A 16232-nucleotide genomic window follows, 5' to 3' on the forward strand; every position below is an offset into this window, starting at 1 on the left:
CAGAGAGAGCAAATATTAGAAAGAATTGCTGGATGGAGGGAAACGGACAGGTTCGGGGGGTCCAGAGGGATGGCCGGGGAGTGGGGGGAATTGCTGGATACTGGAGAAACGAGTGGCCAAGAAATGGGGTACTGGAAGACATGGCCACGTACTGGGGGTGGCTGTCACGGCACTGGAGGTGCAGCTGTAGGCACAAGCGGTACTGGGAGGGACGCCACGAACCGGGGGTGATGCGGGGTGAGGGGGGCACAGCCGGGTTGCAGGGGGCGGATGGTTGAATAGCGGGGAGAGAGCATCTCGGTACTGGAGGAGCAATTACCGGGTACCGGAGGGAACCCGCCCGGTACCGGGGCGGAAGGCCGGGCCGGGGGCTGCCGCCCGGGGCGCGGGGCGGTCCGGAGGCGGGCACGGAGGCGGCCCCGCCCGGGAGGCCGTGCGGCGGAGGGGGAGCCAGCACCGGGCCCCCCCTGTACCGCTACGGCTCCCGCCTCCCTTCCGGCGGCGGCTCCTTCTCCGCGCCGGGGGCGGACGGGGCGCACCGGAGCCGCGCCGAGCCAGCCAGGTGGGTGCGGGACCGGGCCGGGCCGTGCCGGGCCCGCCGTGCCGCAGAGCCCGGGGGGGCCGGGCACGGGCGCGGGGATCGGCCCGCCGAGCCTCCCGGGGCCGCCGGCTTATATAACGGGGCGGCGGCCGCGGAGCGGCGGGATGCGGCATGCGGGGCGGGATGCGGGGAAGGACGCAGGTGATGCGGGATGCGGGGAACCATGCAGGTGGTGCGGGGTGCGGGTGCAGGATGCAGAGCTGAGCGGCGCGCCCCCGGGCTGCCCACCCGCAGGTCTGGGGAGGGGGGACACGCCGGTGTGCAGGGGATGGCAGGAGAAGGGCTGTCACCCCCGGACCCGGGCTTTGGATACCCCCTCCAGCCCCTCTGTGCCCGGCCATGCCCTGAGGGGGGGGCTCCGCAGAGCGGGGCTGTGGGCAGGGAGAGGATGAGATCTGATCCCGCCGTCACCCCCTGCCCGCAGCCGGGAGGCTCCGTGCTCCTTTCTGCCGTGGGGATCTCCGGTGCCTGCCGGACTCTTCCCATGCCTCCCCATCAGAGGCTCCCTCCTCCACCCTGCTCTCCACGGCTAAGTCCAACCACTGGTGGAGCATTCCAGCTTCACCGTTCCCAGTCCCCTGAGATTCAACCCCTCTCCCCTCTGCACTGTCCCTACAAGGCGCCTCCTAAGCCCCACACTCCAGCCCCTCTCCCCGCCGTGTCCCCAGCACCACGGCTGCAGCACAAGGGCAGGTGGCTGCCGTGATTCAGGCCTTGGCAGCACGCGGTGGCAGTGCCACCCGCATGGCACGAGCGTGACCGGGCAGCCACTGCCCGAGGCTGGCAGTGTGGTGAGTCAGAGCAGAGAAGCAGGGCTGGCACCGTCGCTCAGAACAGGGCTCGGGGCTCAGGGCTTCTCCCTGCAACCAGCCAGGCTCCGTAGTCAGGCTCCACCAGCTGCTGGCCAGGGCTGGTGAAGGAACCGGAGTGATTCGAGTCAAGCTGAGGTGCTGGGCTTGGCAAATCGAGGATGAGGAAGGATGGGCTGGGCTCAGGGAGCAGAGAAGTGTCCTCCCTGCCAAACCTGCCCTTGTGCCTCGGAGGCTGCAGGACCCCAAGGGGTGCCAGGACAGGCTCCAGTATGGAAACAAAGGAGCTCAGTCCCCATCCAGTAGCACTGTTCACAGTGTCTTACCCTCACCCTCCTGGGGAAACTGGAGATGGCTCAGCTGAGACAAACTGGCACAGAAAAATGTCTCAAAGTCTCACTTGGCTGTGGGCCGAGTGTTTGTTTCTTCGACTGCCTTGCTTGATGACATTAGTATTGAAATGACCCTGAGCAGACAGAGCTCGGAACACCTCACAGCACTGGAGGATGATTGTGGTTCACACCTTGGCTCTTCCCTGGGTTTCTGCAGAGGCTGCTGCCAGGCAAAGCCCACCAGGCCCATATCAGGAGCCAAGAGGAGCTGTGTTGAGTTGCCCAGCCTGGTTTAAGCTCTGGAGATGAGAAGTCCCAGCAGAGGTCCAGTCCTGGGGAAGAGGCGGTGATCACTGGCAGTGTGGCACATTCCTACCCCCGGGCACCCATGTTCCCCTGTGGCCTGGAGCTCTGGAGGTCTGGTATGGCAGGAGAGCATGGTCACTGCAGCCCAGGCTGCTGCCTCTCCCACTGGCACCAAGCCCAAGCCCTTGGGCATCACACACTTCCCCAGCAGCCAGGGCTGGACCCAGAGGATCTTCCCCGTGGCCAGAGGATCTCTGCTCTCGCCCACAGCCTCTGTGTTCCTGGCCAGGCCTTCCCATTTGTTCTTATGCCAGCATCATCCTGGAGTTTAAATGATCCTTCTCCCTCCCCGGTGTTTATTCTCCGGGTGTATTTATAGAGAGCAATCAGGCCTGCTCAGCCAGGGTAAACAAGCTGTGCTCCTGCGGGCTGCTCTAGCCTGAGCACTCTCTGCTGGCTCGTCCCAGGAGCTTTCCCCTCTGCCTCTCCTGGTCCCACGGAGCCTTCCTGCCTGCAGAGACCCAGACCATCTCCCTTGTCCAGCTGTGGGCTCTCCAGGCTGTGCCTTGCCAGGAGCCACTGTCACCTTTGCTGTGTTGTTCTGCACTACCCTGCTCCTCCTGCACACAGCCAGACCAGCGGGTCCATCCGTCCCTAAATGGTGTCACCAGCCCCTCTGTGACAGTCACCAGAGGCTCAGAAATATTGCTCATCTCAGCCAAATCCCAGAGCCCCACAATGGTGTGACCCAGACCTGCCCCAGTCTGAGGCAGGAGGAATTGTGCAAGAGGTATTGAGATGTTTGAGGCTGAGGATCTCTGCTTTTTGAAGGCAAGGCAGGTCAGCTCAGGTACAGACCTCAACTGGGGAATGCCTCTGGGGGCTGCCCAGTGTGGCATGGCACCCCAAGTCCTCTGCACCCTTGTGTGAGACCAGCACAGCACACTGCCAGCAAGACAGCGCTTTCCCCAAACACTGTGACTCTGAACCTTCCCTCTCACCTGCTGCCCAGACAGGAAACTGCTGCAGGTCCCAGGAGCATCTCCCTTAGGCAGGGGAAGTGCTTTGAGATGTGCCCTGAGTTTCTCAGCCCATGCACCTCACTGCTCACCCTCCTCCTTCCCCAGCCTCCCCTCCTCTCAGACACTTGGACAAGCTCAGCTACTCATGCAGGGTGCTGGATGTGCCAAAGCAGAAGAGCTGTGGACTCACTAATGTCTCATCTCAAGCATTAAGTTTTCCCTGGATACTGTGTCTTATGTCCAGACTGGATCAAAACATCCCTGCCAGCAGCTGGGGGCACTGCTGTCCCTGCAGCTGGGGGTGTTCAGGCACCATCACCCTGCTCTGCTGTTCCCTGTCCTCTGCCTTGGCTGTGGTAGGTGTCTGGCTGCCTGGACAGACAGACAGACTGAGCTAGTGCAGCTGCCCAGGTGAGATGCATCTTCATGGCACTGGCAGGCTCTGCCTATCACAAAGGAGATAAAAAAACTCTTTGGTCTGGCTGAAATAAAAAATACCCTGCAGGGATGGGAGCAGCACCCCTCAGGACTCTCTCTGCATTCTCTCAGGTGCCTGGGCAGGGTGTTCCTGCTCTTCCCACCCTCTGGGGTTTCAGCAAATAAATCTCTGCTGATCTGCACCCCAGGCCATGGCCAGCAGAGCCAATCTGATTCTGTCCCAGCCCAGCTGTCTCCTTGGCACGGCGCTGTCTGGAAACCAGACGCCCCTAGAAGCACATCCCTGCAGCTCTCTGCAGCCTGTCCTATCCTGCTCCAGAGCCTTCCCACATCCCAAAGGAGGCAGTGGTTGTCCCCAGCAAAGGTCACCTTCATGCTGCTGCTGAGCTCTTTCCAGGCTGAGCTCTCAGCACTGCATTTCTCAGTGCACCATTCACCGTTCTGGGGTCTCCTCGCAGGTCCCACTGGGACCAACCTCCCCAAACCCTGTTCCCAGGGGCTGTCAGTGTCTCCTGCTCCCAGGGTTGGAATGAGGCATCCCTGCTCTGTAAAGCTTTTAAAAATGCAGGCTCCATCCACCCCAGCCCCTGCTCCTGCACAGCGTCGGTGTTTGCCCATGTTTCCCCTGGCTCCCCTGGGTCATTTATTTATCTCCAATTTGCCAAAGCCTCCCTCCTTCCCCAGGGTGGAGGAAAAGCCTTTGCTTGAAGTCAGGATGAATTTGTAACTTCCCCAGGAACCTGCTCCTCGAGTTGCAGAGGAGAAATCATGCTCATGACACATGTCACAGTGACATGAGCCGCACCAGAGGGACAGCCCACCCCAGAAACTGCCAGCGTGGCACCCAGAACCCTGGTACCCAGGGACCCTGCACAGCCCCTGCCCAGGCCAGCATCCCCCTGCATCTCCCCAGGCATCACAGGGGGATTTCAAGGACATTTGAGGACGGGATGAGATCCTCAGACAGAAGTTTCCTGAGGTCCAGCATGAGTGGGGAGCCCAAAGCAACATCAGGTTTCCTCCAGTTGCTGAGTCTGAGCAAGGACTTTTGTCTGGTGGCTTGTTTTAACTTGCCATTATGTTCTCCAAAGAAGAAATTCATCATGTGCAAGCTAAGGAAGGCTGAGCTAATGTGAAATTTTAAAACCCTGAAAGAGTTGAGAGCCCTCTAAATTTTTAATGAAGGCATCTGAACTGCCAGGTACCTGCAGAGATGGCCAGGAGCCCTCTGCCAGCAGCAGAGTGGGTACCCCTGATCCAGGAGATGACCTGATGAGCTGCCACCTCCTGCAGCCTGTCACCCTCTGCACACCCTGCTGGGCTCTCACCTGCAGGGAGATGGTGGCTCTGGGCAGCAGGTTGCTCCCATCCTTGGAGATCGGGATGCAGGGAGCACACAGACCCACCCAGGTGGAGGAGAGGGCAGCAAGCAGTGGTGTGCTCTGTCTGCCCGCCCATCAAGTGGTGCCACTTTGTCTATGCCACCGGGTGCTGTGGCCCCTCCAAGGCACTCATGCTCTCGCTGTCGGTGTCTCTCCAGGCCCTGCTCTCCCTGCGATGCCCAGCCACCCCCACGAGGTCCTTGTCCCCCTGCGTTAGGTGCTGAAGCAGCAGACTCCTGGTGCTGCACACACCAAGGTAGGCAGCGCTGTGGCTCTTGGGGGGCTGGGGGGCCATTTCACTCCCCGTGGTGTGGGGGGCACAGCACAGCCATGGGACGGATGGGGAGGCTCAGAGGTACCACTTGGGGCTGCCTCAGTGGAGCCAGTCAGGTCACCCAAGACTGGGGGGGGGGGGGGGTCTCATCTTGGTGACACTCTGATGCAGCCAAGTGGCACCTGAAGCAGCTCAGGACCAGGCAGAGGCCATGGGAGAGAGGACCGGCTCAGGCTCTTGGCAAATGCTGGGCACGGTCCCACCTGGAGACCATGGCAAGTGATGGTGACTGTGGAGGTGGCACAGGGCCAGGGGTTTTTTCCTTTCTTCTTTTTTTTTTTTTTTTTTTTTTTTTTTTTTTTTTTTTTTCCATTTGAAAGCCCCCAGATGGGAAAGGTACGAGCCAAACCCCTCTGAAAGCAGCCAAGAATGAATTTTCTGGCCCAAGCCCCAGCAGCTCTTGGAGCAGCATGGTGCCTGTCCAGCGTCACGCCACAGCAGAAACCCAAACCCCGAGCACAGGCAGGCTGGGGGAAGTCTCAGCTGGGGTGGGCAGCAAGCCCCACACCCACCCCAGCTGCTCCTTGGTGTCCCCACCTCCCCGGCCAGGGCAGCTCAGGCTCATCCTGCTCCCACCGAGCTGCAGCTTGGCCTGAGCCCAGCACCCAGATGTCCCCCCCACGCTGCCATGGAGCCCCCCACCATGCAGCCATCTGCTGCCATCAAGGTGTCCCTGGTGTTGCCCCCTTACCCAGCTCTGTTGCCCAGGCCATGGGGCGTTCTGGGCTCCCAAATCCCCCCTCTCACGGGATGCAATGAGCCCTTCCCCCACAGAAGGCAGATGCTCTCCCAGAGCCAGGCTGGGAGTTTGGGTCAAGCATCCCTGCTCCTCACTCCCTCCCACTCCCCAGCACTGGTGCTACAGAGAGGGGTCAAAGCACCCCAATCTCTGTCCTCAACTCAGGTGCCCCAAAGAGCCTTCAGGATCATTGCAAAAGCAACACTCTATCAGCACAAGGCTGAACCTCAGGGGAGCAGTGCCAAGGGTCTCATTTTTTAGGGAGTTTTGGCTGGAGAGGGGACAGGTGGGGGCTGCCATTGCTCTGCTGTGACCTGGATGCCCAGCCTTGAGCCAGTCACACCCTTGTCCTTCATGTCTTTTTCCTGTCAGTGAAATGAGGGTGGGTATAACCACTTTGAGGCTTTCTGTGGGGAGTGGGTGCCCAAATCCCATGCTGACACAGAGCCAGGAGATGATCCTTGTGCATCCACTACCCACACAGTCCTGACCACCTCAGTCACTGGTGCCTGCACGGGCCCTGTCAGTGTGGCAAGGATGAAAATCCACGTGTGCACAGGGTGAGGCGCTGGAGAGGCAGCACAGGGGCTCAGGGGGCTTTTGTCTGCTTCCCAAGCAGTGTCTGGTGTGCTGCGCCCAGCTCGGCTCCGCACCGGCCCCTGCAGAGCTGCGCGGGTGTGCGTGCCTGCCATAAATATTGATGGGGTGGACTCGGCGCCAGTGTGCCCTTGTAGAGGCGATGGGGATGGAAATGCTGTACCTGCTGCGCGGGCAGGGCAGCGCAGCCCAGGTGAGAGCACCAAGGTGAACGCAGTGTCTGCTCCTCAGGGAGGTGGGATCCATCCTATGCAGGATGGGGGGTTGGAAGTGGCCAGGTGAGTAATGCCAGGGGTCATAAACCTGTTTGGGGAGCTGGCCAGACCTGCTGGCAGCTGAGTCTGCAGCAAGCCACCACAGCCTGTCCCCACACAGGCACACCAGGATAAACAGCGAGGGGCTGCAGCGCCTCTGTTTAATAATGCACGGCACAGAGGCACCGGACACACGCTGGGAGTCAGGAGCTGCGGGGATCAGGAGTCACCACTGCAGCACTTGAGTGGCAAGGTCCATCCCAGCAGGGTCCCCCTGGCACTCACAGGTCCATCCCAGCGTGCCCCAGCGCTCATGTGGGCTCCTTGGGGTTCTGGGTGGCTCTGAGACGGGTGCTGGGTGAGCAGAGCTCCACATCACAGGGCACAGAGCAACGGTGGCAAAGCCAAGGTGCTCGGTCACACCACGGCTGACATCCCAGCCACTCTGGAGTCTTCTTAGCTGGAGCCTGGAGCTGAGTCCCTTGTCCCCTTGGGAGGTCTCGCTGGGAGATTCAGCCCCTGCATCACTGTGTGACACAGACGTAGGCATAGATGGCAATTTTGGGGAGCTCTGGGGGGCTGAGCAGCCCTGGGAGCACCCCTCTCTCTCTGCTATCCTCCTGGGACGCCGCCATGCTGGGAACAGCTGGAAGCCACGGGCTCGGTCCTCTCCTCAGCCCATCCCTCCGTCAGTCAGCCGCAGCCTCCCGGCTCCAGGCGCGGCTGGGACGAGCAGGTGCGTGACGGGGCTCCTGTGAATGACCCCCCCGGGGACAGCCCTCGGGCGTGCAGTTCCGTGATCCAGCCCCACCGACCATCTGCTGTGGCAGCTCCCTGCCGGCCACTGGCTCCCCAAACCACACTGCACCCCACAGCACGGAGGGGGACAGGGATGAGCTGGGGGTGCACAATGCACCCCGTGTCCAACGAGGAGAGGGCAGGCAGGTCAGCCAGAGTGCTGTGGCAGCAGTGCAGATGGGCAGTAATGCAGATGGACCCGTGTCGTGATGCAGGGGAGCAGTAACAGCCGCAGTGTCAGCCCAGAGCCCCTCTGGCTGCAGGGGTGCACGGGATGGGCAGCGGGATCCCCCACCAAGCCAGCCAGCAAAGCCCAGAGCCAGGGAGACCTTCAGGGCTTGGGGCTAGCAGAAGTTACCCCATAAGGGTGGTTTTTACCCATTTGCTCTGTCCCTCCCTCGTGAGGTCAGGGGCCCTGCCATAGCTGGGAGCTTCATGGTGGAGCGGGGGTCAAGCTATGGCATGAGCCGCAGGGCTCCCGGCGAGTGCTGAGCAAAGGGTGAGACCACGTTCGCACCCCGTGTCTGGCATGGGTGTGACAACGGCTGAGTGGGTGCTGGGGTCTCTCTCACGTGTGCTGGGGGGTCTCTGACTTGCTGCAGGGGCAGAGTGGTGGCCCCGGCATCCCCAGGGACTGGATGTGGGTGGCTCTGAGCACCACAGACTCTCCTCGCCCTGAGCACAGCATGAGGGAGTGACGCCGGGTCCCCCCTGTCCCTGAGCAGTCTGTGCTCAGCCGCTGAGCTGGAGGGGCTGTCTCCAGACTGATCTCACAGCACGGCTGGTGCCTGCCCCTGTCCCTGCCCCCGCCGGGTGCCAGCCCCAAGGGACCAGAGCTGCTCTTCAGAGGCTGCAGCTGCTGCATGTTTCGTGCTGCCTCTTCCTCTTCTCCCCGCTGCTGTTTTTGTTTTGTTTAAGAGGCTGGGTTACGAATTTTAAACAGGCTCCTGAAAAACCCAATTACCTCCAGAAGACAACCTGATAAAAGCTGCCTAAGTGGCACTGTGGAAATCGCCTTGTGCAGCAGCTGAGGGAAAACCAACATAACAAAGCCTTTGGAAATGGAGTTAACCACTTTTAATCCCTCGGTGCAATGAGAAGGACCAATAATTATTTTCTACAAAGATGTTGTGGGGCGGATAAGTGAAATAACTGCCCAGGGCTAATGGGTGACAGCAGGCTAGGCTGGCAGTGCTGCAGGGATGGGTGCAGGTATTCCCTCTGCCTGGGAGCTTTGCAAGGGCCCACAGAGGCTGTGACCTTGCAGGGTCCCGATCTGGCTGTCAGGGGACAATGGGGACGATGCCAGCAGGCAGGTGCCACTCAGGCGTTGCTGACAGCAGATGCTGTGGCCGATGTGGTGGCACCAGCCAACCCCATTCCCTCCCTGGGCGCCAGCGTGGAGTGGAGCACAGAAGTGCTGGGGCCCTGGCACCTGTGCTAACTCCACAGAGGCGACTTGCAGGGCTTGGCGGTGCTCAGAGCTTCCTCCTCCATTTGGCTACGGTGCTGCTACCCAGCCCCTCACACCTCTCCACATCCCTTCCCTTCCTGCCTCCCCCAGCAGCTCCAGGCAGCCACCCAGCAGGTGACACTGCGCAGGATGATGCCAAGGAACAGCTGGGCCCAAAGGAGTGCCCACACTGGGCACAAGCACCAGGAGCATCCCCCAAACACCAGCCGGAGCTAGCTCAGCTCTGGGACTGTGGGGCTCCCCTGGATCCATCTCTGTCCCGCAGCAGGGGTGTGCAGGGCAGGAGGCAATGCCCAGGGCTGCTGGCTGCTCTTCCCATGGAAGCCTGGCCAGCAGGGCAGAGCAGGGTGCCCACCAGCCCAGCAGCTGTGGTTGCACTGCCGGCACTGGCAGCTGGAGTGCTGGGGCGGGTGGCCTCAGCTCACACGAGCCTCGTGCTTCCCGCAGCAGCAGGGACGGGGGCTGCTTCGCCCACCTCCCCCTGGCCACCCCACACCCCACGTGGGGACAGTGCTTGGGGACAGTACCCCAGGCCACTGACTCCCAAGAAAGGCAAGCCTGACTGAGCACTGGGCACTGGCACAAGGGATGTCCCTGCCAGTTTGGCCCCAGCTGATACTGGGAGCAGTCCTCTCTGGCACACTGGGATCTACTGGAGGAGGATGTGCTTAATGAGCCGAGGCACCTCCAAAGATTGAAAGACTCAAGGACCCATCCCAGGAACAAAAGGAGGCGTTTGTCAGGCGCTGAGAGACGGGCTCGTTAATTCCTCCTGGCTGTCACACTTATCTGTAATGAATTTGTGCTCCGCTGTATTATTTTTAATACAATAGGAGCGGTGCCGCCCGCCCACCGCCCGGCTGCCGGGAGCGCTGACGTCAACGCCCGGAGCAGGGCTGCCGCAGGACGGACGGACGGACGGACGGACAGACGGGCGGGCCAAGCACAGGCCTGTCTTGCCGCCCACATGCCCGTCCCACCAGCTGCCAGCAGCCAGAGCGGTGCTGGGCACGAGGGCAGGAGGCTTTTTTGCCTTGGAGGTGGAAAAAGGAGTTGTTGGTCAATGCCAGGCTGAGGGCTCGGGGCTGGCGGAGATGGATTGTGCCAGGGGGTGTTTCTGGGAGTAGTGAGAGCGGGTGAACAAGAGGGACAAGTCCCTGATGTGCTGTCTCTGTGCTGGGAGTTGTCTGGGGGAGCTGGTGCGTTGAAGCTGGAGCTGGCAGCGGGTGCGCACACACAGATCTGTCGGTGGATCTCTGTGTGTGGAGGTGGCACTTGCAAGCCAGTTTTGGTCCCCCTGGCTGCGAGATGTCCCCCCATTCCTGCCCCACATCCTGCATCACCCCCAGCCTTCCCACAGCAGCCCCAGCAGCACTGGCAGCATCTCCACAGCCCACCCCAAGGGGCTTGTGGGGGCAGCTGCAGCCTGTCCCAGCTCCCTGCAGCCTCCCACGTTTAGGGGGGGGGCATCCCTGAAAGGACCCCGCACCCAGACCCTCTCCAGCACCCTTCTGGGCCCCCACAGGTTGCTAGTCCAGAGCCTCACCATTAAACACCAGCTATCCCAAAGCCCGGCTCCAAGTACCACTAACGTGATTCGCACGGGGCTCATCTTGTCTCTGAGATCCCAGAGCTGGATTAATTAGGAGGCACCGGCATTCGCTCTGAGGAGCACACACCGTCCCTATGCATCGGGACAAAGGACCCGGGGAGTCCTGTCCTGCACTGCAGGGGAGGAACACAGGAGGGGCTGCAGGAGCCCATCTCCCTTCGGGCAGGTGCAGGGGGGCCAGGCAGGGTGGTGCACCCCATTTCCTGCCCGGGAACCCTTCGCTGAAGGGGGTTCTGAGCTCCGTGGGCATCATATCCTCGATGCCACCGTAGACTCCCTCTGGCATCCCCTCTCTGAGCACCCCAAACCTGCTCTGGGAGCTCCGCGGGGGGAACAGCACCAAAAATCCAAAGCTAGGGCCCCCGAGCGGCAGCTCTTGGCGGAAGGGGGAGGGAGGGTGACATGATTTATCAGGGACTTTAATTAAACTTCCGCAGCCGCCCCGCATCGCTGCAGAGGAGGGCCGGGGAGCTGCGGGTCGGGGGGTCGAGTGAGGGAGCCGGGGGGTGCGGGACTGGGGGCACCTCCGGCAGATTATTGCCTCGTTTCGCCCGTTAATTGCCGCGGCGGTGAATCATTAACCCCGCGCAGGAGGCGCTTGCCCCGTCCCTCCGCTGCGGGAGCGCGGGGTGGTGTCCGAGGGGGCCCCGTCCGCAGCCTGGCAAGCGGTGCGGGGCTCCCCGGGACGTTTCCCGGGGGTCGTGCGGCGTTTCCCGGGAGGGGTCCCGCATCCCGCCGCCCCCGCGGGGGGCCGGTCCGCGCGGTGGCGGGGGGTGTCGCTCCGGGCGGGCCCACGCGTGCCGCCGGGGGCGGGAGGGGGCCGGGCCGCGGCGGGGCGGGGCGGGGCGGAGCGGCGGCAGCGGCGAGCGGCGGCGGAGCCGGTGAGTGCCGGTGCTGAAGGGACAGCGCCGCCGCTGCGGCACCGGGCGGCCCCGGGCGGCGGGCGGGGCCCCGCGCCGCAGACACCGGGATGGGGTGGGGGGAGAGGGGTCCCCGCGGCACCGCGTCCCCGGCGCGACCCTCGCCCCCCGCGCGGTCCCGCCTTCCCCGTGTCCCCGCGTTCCCCTTCCTCCCTGGTGTCCCCTGCGGCCCCGGTGTGTGTCCTCCGACCCCGGTTCCCCCCTGGTCGTCCTTGTGCCTGCGCTCCATCCCCCCTCCCCCTCCACGGCGGCGCGCCCCCCGGGTCCCGCACCCCACTGCGGTCCCGGTGTCCCCCGCATGCTGGGTGTCCGCTATGTCCCGTGTCCCCGCTGTCCCCCGCCTTCCCGGCGCCCCCCCGTGTCTCCTGCGTCTCTGCAGCCCCTGTGGCCCCGGTATCCCGGTGCCTGCCGGTGTTCCCCCCGTTTGCTGTGTTCCCCCTGCGCCGCCCGTGCACCTCCCGATGTCTCCCACATACCCCGCTATCGCTACAAGCCCCCCCCCCCCCCCCCCCCCCCGCGACGCGACCCCAGTGCTCCGGTGCTCCCCGTGCTTGCCTACGGCCCCCGTGTCCCTGTGTTCTCCGCTGTTCCCCCGTCCCCGGTGCCCCCCAAGCCCCCGCTGCAGTCCCAGGGCTCAGCACTCTACTGCCCGGAGGAGACCCCGGGTTGTTGCGGGGTGCCCGGGGGCTGGCAGCAGCAAACTTCCCGGGGTCACAGCTCGTGCAGCGCCCCCAGCCCCAGTGGGGTTCTGGGGAGCCGGGGTGGGGGTACCCGCTGGGCTGCGGCACCCACCGGGCACGTACACACACACACACACACACACACACACGCTGCAAACTGCACCCCCAGGCTCCGAGCACAGCCTGCAGCACCCCACTCAGACGGGGCACGTGGGGGGCACGGGCAACCCCACACACACCCTCTGCCTGTAATCCCCCGCATGCACACACACACAGAGCACACAAGCAGCCTGCAACACCCCCACACGTACACACACGCGACACAGTCTGCAAATTTGCGTGCACAGCCCCCTGTGCAGCCTGCAAACCCACGGACCTGCACACACAACCCCGCCACACTCACACTAACACATCCTGCAGCACCCCCCGAGTGTGCAAACACACGCACACCCGCAGCACAAACAGCCAGCACACAGACACAGCCCACAACCCTGCGTGCACACACATCCGCAGAGCCCGCAGACCCCAAAACTCGCACACGCTCAAAGCTTGCACACAGGCTGCAAACCCGCACATCACGGGGGCACACGCAATCTGCAGCCCCACAAACTTATCCACACGCGTGTGTGCACGCACCCCGCATGCAAACACAGCCTGCAGGCACCCGCAAACACACCTCTGGAGCAAACACAGCCTGCACGCAGAGCTCACGCGCAGCGTGCGCAGACACGGCGCGCACCCGCTCCGTCCTGCACAGGCAGCGCCCCTGCACGGTGTCACCCACCCGCAGCACCCGCGTGGATCACACACACAGTCGCAGGCTGCCGCCTGCAACCCCTGCAGCCCCCAAGCACTGCCGCAGCCCGCCAACAGCCTCTTCCCCATCCCTCTGCAGAGCGCTCGCACTGCCGTAGACACACGCGCACACACAGCACCCCGGGTCCGGCCGTGCCACCCTGGCACCCCCAGACAAGGTCTGTCACTCCCTCCCGCAAAGCAGGGGCACACAGTGCATGGTGGCGTGGTGGGTCCCCATCCCACCAGCCCCCAAGCAGCACGCCAGGGCTCCTGGTGCCACACCAAGGGCAGTGCTGAGGTGGAACATCCCTCTGGAGTCCCTGCCTTGGTGCCTCCACAGGTTCTCAAGGCAAGAAGGGATGTAAGGAGGGGGCTGAGGGGAGCAGGCAGTCACTCTCTGCCTGCAGACCCCAGAACCTCCCTCTGCCCGTCCTGGAAGGTATTTGCGCTGAGGATGCAGAGAGTGCAAAGCGCAGCCCCAGAGATCATTCCATCGCTCAGCCTGGGCAGCAGGGAACCTTAGAATGTCCTGTCCTTCTCTGCCTGCACAGGTGGCCCAGGTCAGCAAGCCCGGACAGCGGTGGATGAGCGCTGGGCACTGGCCTAGCCACACGCACACACCGGCACCATGGACTTCGTCATGAAGCAAGCGCTGGGCGGTGAGTGGGAGCTGTTCCCCCCTCAAGGGTCCCCTCTCCGGGAGCAATGCTGGCCCAGCACCCCAGTAGCACAGTGGGAGGGACATGGCAAGGGGACAGAGTCACACAGAGAGCCACCGGCAGTGGGGAGGTGCTGCTGGAGTCCTCCAGATTTCCCATTTCCAGTGCCGTCAGCGGCTGGCTGGGGAATCCTGCCTCTTCTGCCACGAAGTGGGATTCCCCTGCAAATCCCCTGGGTGCTGAAGAAGGAGCTGCTGGCATCTCCCCCAGCTGACACTGAATGAGGGCAGAACAGCCAGCCTGTGGCACTCCCCATCCCCACTGCCTCCCGAGCCTGCCTGCAGCCCACTTCGACACAGGTGGCCCTGGGGATGTCCCACGTCCTCCTTGCCAGGGGCCTCCTTGCCCTCCCTGCTGCTGCAGGGGCTTTGGCAGCAGCACCAGGCTGCAGCACCCTTGGGGACCAACCAAGGGTCTCGTTATGCACAGGGGCCACCAAGGACATGGGGAAGATGCTGGGGGGTGAGGAGGAGAAGGACCCCGACGCGCAGAAGAAGGAGGAAGAGAGGCAGGAGGCCCTGCGCCAGCAGGAGGAGGAGCGGAAAGCCAAGCACGCCCGCATGGAAGCGGAGCGGGAGAAAGTCCGGCAGCAGATCCGTGACAAGGTGGGCACACACCCCCCCTGTGCCCGCCCCTGCCTGTGGCAGCCGGGGTGGGGCTGGGACAGGGAGCCGGCATGGCCGGGAGGAGGGTGGCCCAAGTCGGTGGCGATGGGCACGGGGCACAGCGCAGGCAGTGCCCACTGCCTGCCCTGCTGAGAGCCTGTGTCCTCTCAGTACGGGCTGAAGAAGAAGGAGGAGAAGGAAGCAGAGGAGAAAGCTGCTCTGGAGCAGCCGTGTGAGGGCAGCCTGACGCGCCCCAAGAAGGCGATCCCGGCAGGCTGTGGGGACGAGGAAGAGGAGGAGGAGGAGAGCATCCTGGACACCGTCCTCAAGTACCTGCCCGGCCCACTGCAGGATATGTTCAAGAAGTAACAGCACCGTCAACCCTGCCATAGGGTGCTGGGGCACGGGCGCCCTCTCTCCTACAACTCCTCCATCAGTTCCCTTTGCTCCAGAGAGGGTGTCCCCACACCCCCTCCCATCCCCTCCTGCCCTGTCCCCCAACCAGACCAAAAGCCCGCCCCGTCCCGTCCAGGCAGGGCCCCCCCGCCACGCCAAAGGGGAGCAGCCCTGGCCGGACAGGGCGAACCGGGACCAAATGCACTGATGTAACCTCGCGGCAGGCTAGGCCCTACCAGCCCCCCCGGGGTGGCTCCTCGTGCCCCCTGCCCTGCCCCTTCTCTTCTCCCAGGGGACCCCAGCAGGCGTCTGCTCGCCTGTCCCCGTCCCCAACACTGCCATCCCCCTGCCCCCCTCCTGCCCTGGGCCAAGCCCAAAGCACAAAGCCAGGCGCCCTGCCCGCAGCTCCCCCATCCCCAGTCGTCGGGCACGGGGGTCCCCCGGGGCTGCCCGGTGTGCCCCTGCATCGGGGGGTTGGAGGGGACCCCCTCCCCGCATCTCTGGCCCCATAGTTAAAGCCATATCAGTTAGACTGCAATACTTCAGCACCGGGAGGAGCGGGCGCCGCGCTCCGCCAACCGTGTACAAAGGCACGCGCGGGGCAGGGGCCCCCCTGCCTCGTCCCCCCGTCCCCGCCGCTCGCTCGTCTGTGTCTTGGCCCCGCTGGCCCCCGTCCTCGCATTAGTGTCTCTGTGCCAGGGTGTGCCCCGTCGCTCCATGCGTCCTCGTGTCCGCTGCTCAGACTCCCACCCCCGAGTCCCCACTGTCCCTGGGGGCCACCCGCGGCGCCCCTCGCCGTGCTGCTGGGACCCCCACTCTGCCCCCTGCAATAAAGCCAGCGCGGGGCCGAGAGCTGCTGAGCCAGTCCTGGGCTGGGAGTACCCGGCTGCCCTCACCCGACGCTGGACACATGGGTCCCTGGGCCTGGGAAGGGATCCCTGGGCAAGTGCCCTGGGATGTCCCCGGAGCTGCTGCTTGCACCCCAACGGGGGGAGGCAGGGGCACGCCCTCATCCCAGCCCTTCTCTTGCCACACCGTGCTCCCCCTCCCTGTGCTTCCTCAGCCACGGCCCCCAGCCGCTCACCAGGGCCCTCCCAGGAGATGGCGGGCAGCTCGGGGCCCCACAGACATGCTGTGACCATCCTGCTCGAACTAGTCTTTGACGAACTAATAAAATAAAGGGATTTGTACATTGCTCCAGCCTCTTCTCATCCCTTGCTTTCCTGGGCCCCCACGTCAGCTCCCTCACCCCCACAACCTCAGGGTTGCAGCTCATCACACGTGGGTTGGCCCCCAGCCAGGCCTCTACAGGTGCAGGAAGCAGCCAAATGTGGCTCCCAGAGTCCTGTTCATTCCTGCTGCCTTCCTCCTCCACAGGCATCTGTCCTCTCTGGGGCTGGGACAAAAGGGATGTCC

General features: G+C 63.6%; 1 protein-coding gene across 3 annotated transcripts; it reads left to right on the top strand.

Moving 5' to 3' along the window:
* The first annotated feature begins 413 nt into the window (after nt 1-413).
* On the top strand, nt 414-16011 carry CPLX2 (complexin 2). Of its 3 annotated transcripts, XM_053990868.1 has the most exons (5): nt 414-562; nt 5049-5146; nt 13648-13755; nt 14245-14420; nt 14592-16011. In XM_053990868.1, the coding sequence occupies exons 3-5, from the start codon at nt 13725-13727 to the stop codon at nt 14787-14789; spliced, it is 405 nt and encodes a 134-aa protein (XP_053846843.1). In that variant the 5' UTR covers nt 414-562; nt 5049-5146; nt 13648-13724; the 3' UTR covers nt 14790-16011. The 3 variants fall into 3 exon arrangements, with proteins under 3 accessions (XP_053846843.1, XP_053846845.1, XP_053846844.1); XM_053990870.1 differs by lacking the exon at nt 5049-5146; XM_053990869.1 differs by lacking the exons at nt 414-562; nt 5049-5146 and adding an exon at nt 11517-11579.
* The last annotated feature ends 221 nt before the right edge of the window (nt 16012-16232 follow it).

Source organism: Vidua macroura, chromosome 15 (genome assembly GCF_024509145.1).
Source record: "Vidua macroura isolate BioBank_ID:100142 chromosome 15, ASM2450914v1, whole genome shotgun sequence".
Lineage (NCBI taxonomy): Eukaryota > Metazoa > Chordata > Aves > Passeriformes > Viduidae > Vidua > Vidua macroura.